Source organism: Hippocampus comes, unplaced genomic scaffold, assembly GCF_001891065.2.
Source record: "Hippocampus comes isolate QL1 unplaced genomic scaffold, H_comes_QL1_v1.1 scaffold237, whole genome shotgun sequence".
Taxonomy (NCBI): domain Eukaryota; kingdom Metazoa; phylum Chordata; class Actinopteri; order Syngnathiformes; family Syngnathidae; genus Hippocampus; species Hippocampus comes.
Window position 1 is genome coordinate 2,310,434 of NW_017806159.1, and position 4,863 is coordinate 2,315,296.

At 38.6% G+C, this 4,863-nt stretch overlaps 1 protein-coding gene across 2 annotated transcripts in view; it reads left to right on the forward strand.

Moving 5' to 3' along the window:
- The window catches only part of LOC109531302 (rho GTPase-activating protein 6), a 23,576-nt gene that overhangs the window by 755 nt on the left and 17,958 nt on the right, over positions 1-4,863 (forward strand). Inside the window, exon 1 of one of the 2 annotated variants that reach the window (XM_019895533.1) lies at positions 3,098-3,363. The exons of the other annotated variant lie outside the window; for it this stretch is intronic. Coding sequence (XP_019751092.1) covers positions 3,223-3,363 — 141 coding nt within the window. The 5' untranslated portion in view covers positions 3,098-3,222. Of the gene's footprint in view, positions 1-3,097; positions 3,364-4,863 lie in introns of those variants that run through there. 2 annotated transcript variants of the gene reach the window in all.

The window sequence follows — 4,863 nt, forward strand, 5'->3', positions numbered from 1 at the left end:
ACATATATATATATATATATATACACACACACACACACACACACACACACACACACACACAGATTTATGTTGAGAATGAAATGAAATATCAATGAACTATGTCTTCAAAAGTTAGCGTGGCCAGCAGGATTGTATGTATCCAAACTGCACATGTGTTGGCGCACAGCAGCAAGAATAGTCAACAACATTGTACTGTATGCAGCAAACAAGTGTCCATGATTCCATAAACACTGTAGTCTTTATTTACACAGTACTGGAATAAACACCATCATTTTGTTAACTCAGCAGTGGAGCGACAACTTTATGAATTAAGTGAGACGAGATACACGGCAGTGAATATGAACAGCAGTAAAAATGGTCAGCATCATTATATGTGGCCAAAAAAAAAAAAACAACAACAACAGCAAATCAATAAATGTGGTGGGAATTAAAAACATATAATCAATAAACAGCACTTTGCACACACAGATGCACTATAAAAAAACACAACTTGTATTTTGGGGGGATAAAACTGTAATTTAAGTTGGAACAACTTTAAAATACACATGATTGATCTTTATGGGAACAATATTGGTTAGCACAACAAAGCAAGCTAATTGTTTCCTCCAGAGTGATTTGCTGAGCTGTTTTTACTTATATTTTGAAGTTGGGGGAGCAATACAAGGGACAACAGTTCTGTAAACTCTTATTTATTAAAATACTTTAAGTGCCCAACTTAAAACTTCATCAAAGGCTGTTAGTTCACCCAAGTTTTATTTTATTTTTTTTTCACAGTGCATGAACGCAAACAAGAGTTGGCCGTAGCATGGTACATGATGACTTATCACGGATCAACCAGTAATAACTATCAGCAGTGGAGAATTCATATCATATAAAGAGTATAAAAAGCACTACATGTCCCATGAAAGAAAAAAAAATAGTTTTTCCCAGTCAAGGCATTGCAACATGACTGCATTTTCACAATAGAGCAGACCTGGTTTACGTCAGGAGAGACGGATTCAAACCATGTGTTGAGGGTGTTTGTCAAAAAGGGGTGTGACAGCATGGGAACACGCTGACACATTTTGCAACTATTTAGCTGGATATAACTCAGAACGGCCTTCTCATGTCAAAATCATTTCTGACAAAAAAAAAAAAGTTAACCCTTTGATTGCTGATTTCTTTGTTTACACGCGCATAAAAAGGAAGGACTGCACTTTAATTGGCAGTTGCATAAACAACTTCAGTTCAACATTTTATATTACGGTGTCAGAATAATACACTACTTTTGTTCTTGCTCTGCAATTTTTTTTTTTTTAACCGCAACGAAAATGGGTGGAAAAAAACCCTATAAAAAAAGAAAAAAACTAGAGAGGAGTGAACACTGATACCGGGAATTAATAATTCGGTCTGAGGTCCCTGCGATTGGCTGGCAACTGGATGAGGGACTACCCCGTCTACTGCCCGAAGACAGCTGGGATAGGCTCCAGCACGCCCGCAACCCTTGTTAGGATAAGCGTTTCAGAAAATGGATGGCTGGATGGTATGAGGCCCTAGGTATCGCATGGTCTTGGTGGCTGCCGATACCAGTCACCGATACTTAAGGCAAAAAAAAAGTCTGACATCAAGTCAGCAGTAGTTGTCTTATATTGCGGTACTGTGACACATCAGCGAATCATCGAAGTCAGAAAGAAAGGTCTTTGTTCATGATGGGTGAGAACTCAAAGAGTGAATACTTGTACTGCTATAGGTCTGAACAAAAGTGGTAGCGAACATCCCCAGGAAAAAAATGGCAACAGCAATACCTTGGTCTTGTGGTTAGCATGTCTTATTTGTACATATTTACAACCGTAAACCTACACTAAATGTAAACTTGTCGCAAGTTTTAAAAGAAGTTGACTTATATTAAGACAATAAATCTCTCTCCTTTTATGTTGTGATGTCCGTCACACGCTTCTTTCAAGTAATGTGTATAGACCAAGCCCACCACACACGCACTCACTCTACAGAAAGCAACTACTGTAAAATGGACCATCACAAAAAAATGACCATCCAGCAGCAACAATGAATGAGCACCGCACACGGACCAGTGCGGAAAAATTGCGACCATGTATTATGTTTTGAGGCTCCACATATGATGTGATGTACTCTTTTTTTTTTACTTTTTTTTTTTAACCACAAAAACATGGCACATTTATCAATGAAGAAAGGGATTGTCACGAAATATTCAAAAAAAAGGGAGAATATATTTGAAAGGCTGTTAGCAAAGATTGACTATACAAAGGTGTGTTTAATCGACAGAGACTCTCCACACTTTGCTTTCTATTCACAGGTATATGTGAAATTATGATTTCATTTGTTGTTCATTTTAGTGTCTGGTGCCACTAAAAGTTGATCAAATGACTAATTTACATAAAAGAAAACATGGAATGCCTAAAAGCACCCTGTTTGGCAGTCCAATGCTAAAGCTATTGATGTAAGAACCTGTGAAGTGAATTTGATTATTTTCAAGAGCACTCATGTAAAATGTCTCCATTTTTATGCACTGTTTTTGTTGTCATTAATATATTGGTCCAAACAAACCAAACTTTAGTTGCACTAGACATTTAAAATGAACAGGAAACTGAAGAGACAAGGGGAGTCTCATTTTTTTCCCCATGGCTTTATAGTCATTATTGCAAAACACCACACAAAGAATGAATTGTCACCATTGGGCGGAAACCTCGTATGTCCTAATTTGGTCAATTTACATTTTTTTTTCTCAAATTGATACAAAGAAAGCGGAGCATCTAACTAATGTTAATATGCTTTTGCTTTCATGCTCAATAGAATAAGAATCTGAATTCTCATGTTGAATAATTTTTTTTCCTCTCCAAAATGTGTGTTGAAACTCCAAATTGTTTGACTTCTGAATCTGTCCAATGTGGTTCTCTCTCTCTTCCGGGTCTAACTCACGCTTGCTTCTTCTCCATGGTAACCGGAGTGGAGGCTCATGGGAATTGATGCGTTTGCAGCCCCGCCAATCCACGGAAGAAGTAAAGGTTCACTGTGAAAAAAATAATCAGAACGATGAAAACGGATGGATGGATGGATGAAAACGCGTTAATGGAGGGGGACTCTTTCGTAATCCCATGCAGGCTGATGAGTGGTAGATCGTCTCTTCGGGCTCCGTTTGGACTTGTGGCTGAGATGAAGCCCATGTCTTGTGTGCTGTTGCTGGCTTGGTGATTGTTTAAGACCAACATGTCAGCTCAGGGACTCCTGAGCAGTGTTTTCTCCTGCTCCATCAGCCCCAGGACCATCTCCAAACGTGGACTGAGGCAGACCAGGAGCCTGGACCCGGCATTGATGAGGCACTATGGAGCGGAGAGCACATCCTACCAGGTCAGACACCGCACTCAAGCTATAACTTGAACTTTTTTGTTAAACTAATGGAACTATATGTTTCTGTTCATACTGCATGAATAGAAAACAGGTTGAAAAAGAATGACTGATTTGGAATTCCACAAGGGATGGGGGAAGTCCCTCAGGGAGCATAAACGTGGCTTCTTATAATCTTCAGAGGGGATGAATAGAATACAATTAGGGCTTTGTTGGATAATTGACTGTATTAGATAAATTATGATACGGCAGCATGTTGTATATTTGTATTTACACTAGGCAACTTGACATGAATAATAATATTACAGTATATCAGTTCATTCATAGCTAGTAAGAATAGGTAGTAGCATTGTATGCAGCACCCCCCCCCAAAAAAATATATATTTAAATATATTACATATATATATATATATATGTATACACACACACACACATATATATATACATATACATATACATACATACATATACATATACATATATATACATACATACATACATACATACATAGCAAAATGAAGTTACGTTACTTAAAAGACTGCCAGTACTGTTCTGGGAGATGATGATTCTGATAACTGACTCTGGAACTGAATCATTTAATTTCCATGGGAAGATTGTTTGAACAAGTTGGACGTCTTTTTTGAACTCCAAAAGAATAACATAGTTTGAATTTAGGCCATACCACGTGATGTGTCATGCCACTGTCATGTTGCTGTGTGACTAAAAGGAGGATTTCATAGGCAAAGTGTCAGAGAAATGCATTGCACGCATGTAATAAATGGTCTTGTGCTTACTAGCTGGAGGGTTCAGTCGCCTGAGCTAACGTTAGAACAAAAGAAGAGTCATCTGGTTTATATGAGAACAGCCCTAGGTTCCCATAGTGGGCCAGCACGTCTTGATCCGTGGCTTCGCTTTACTGCAGGACCATATTTCTTCCCACAGTCGACTGTGCCCTTTTTTTGCATGGCGCGGAATTAAGCCTCCAATTTACCAATGCATCGCTATGGCAACTACTCCCGAGGCAGAGGGTGGATGGATACATCTAAGTACAGAGGTCATAATCAGGTCATTCAAATCTTGCGTTTGTTCCCAAGAGCTTATTATCTGCAGCGTGTCAAGTCACAGGCCGTTAAAATGACAGTGGGGAACTGTATCCAGATCACAGTGTCTGCTTTGAAAGTGAGGGCATAACAGGGTTAACCTGACAGTGGGTTACGTGTATTACCCGTCATGGATTTATTAGGATTTCACTGTACTCTTCCAGTTTGCTCTCTGAGTAAGATCAAACGATTCACCTTTCCAGAGGTATTGTGTATGTATGACCAATACTCCATAAAACCTGGCTACATATGCTAAAGTGCTTACCCCAATGACATATATTTTTTTCAAACTTCAAGCAACAAAAACGTATTGTTAAATGTCTAAATTGGGCAATATTATTAGATTTTGATGATCTCTCTCTCTCTCTCTCTCTCTCTCTCTTTCTCTCTCTCTCTCTCTTCC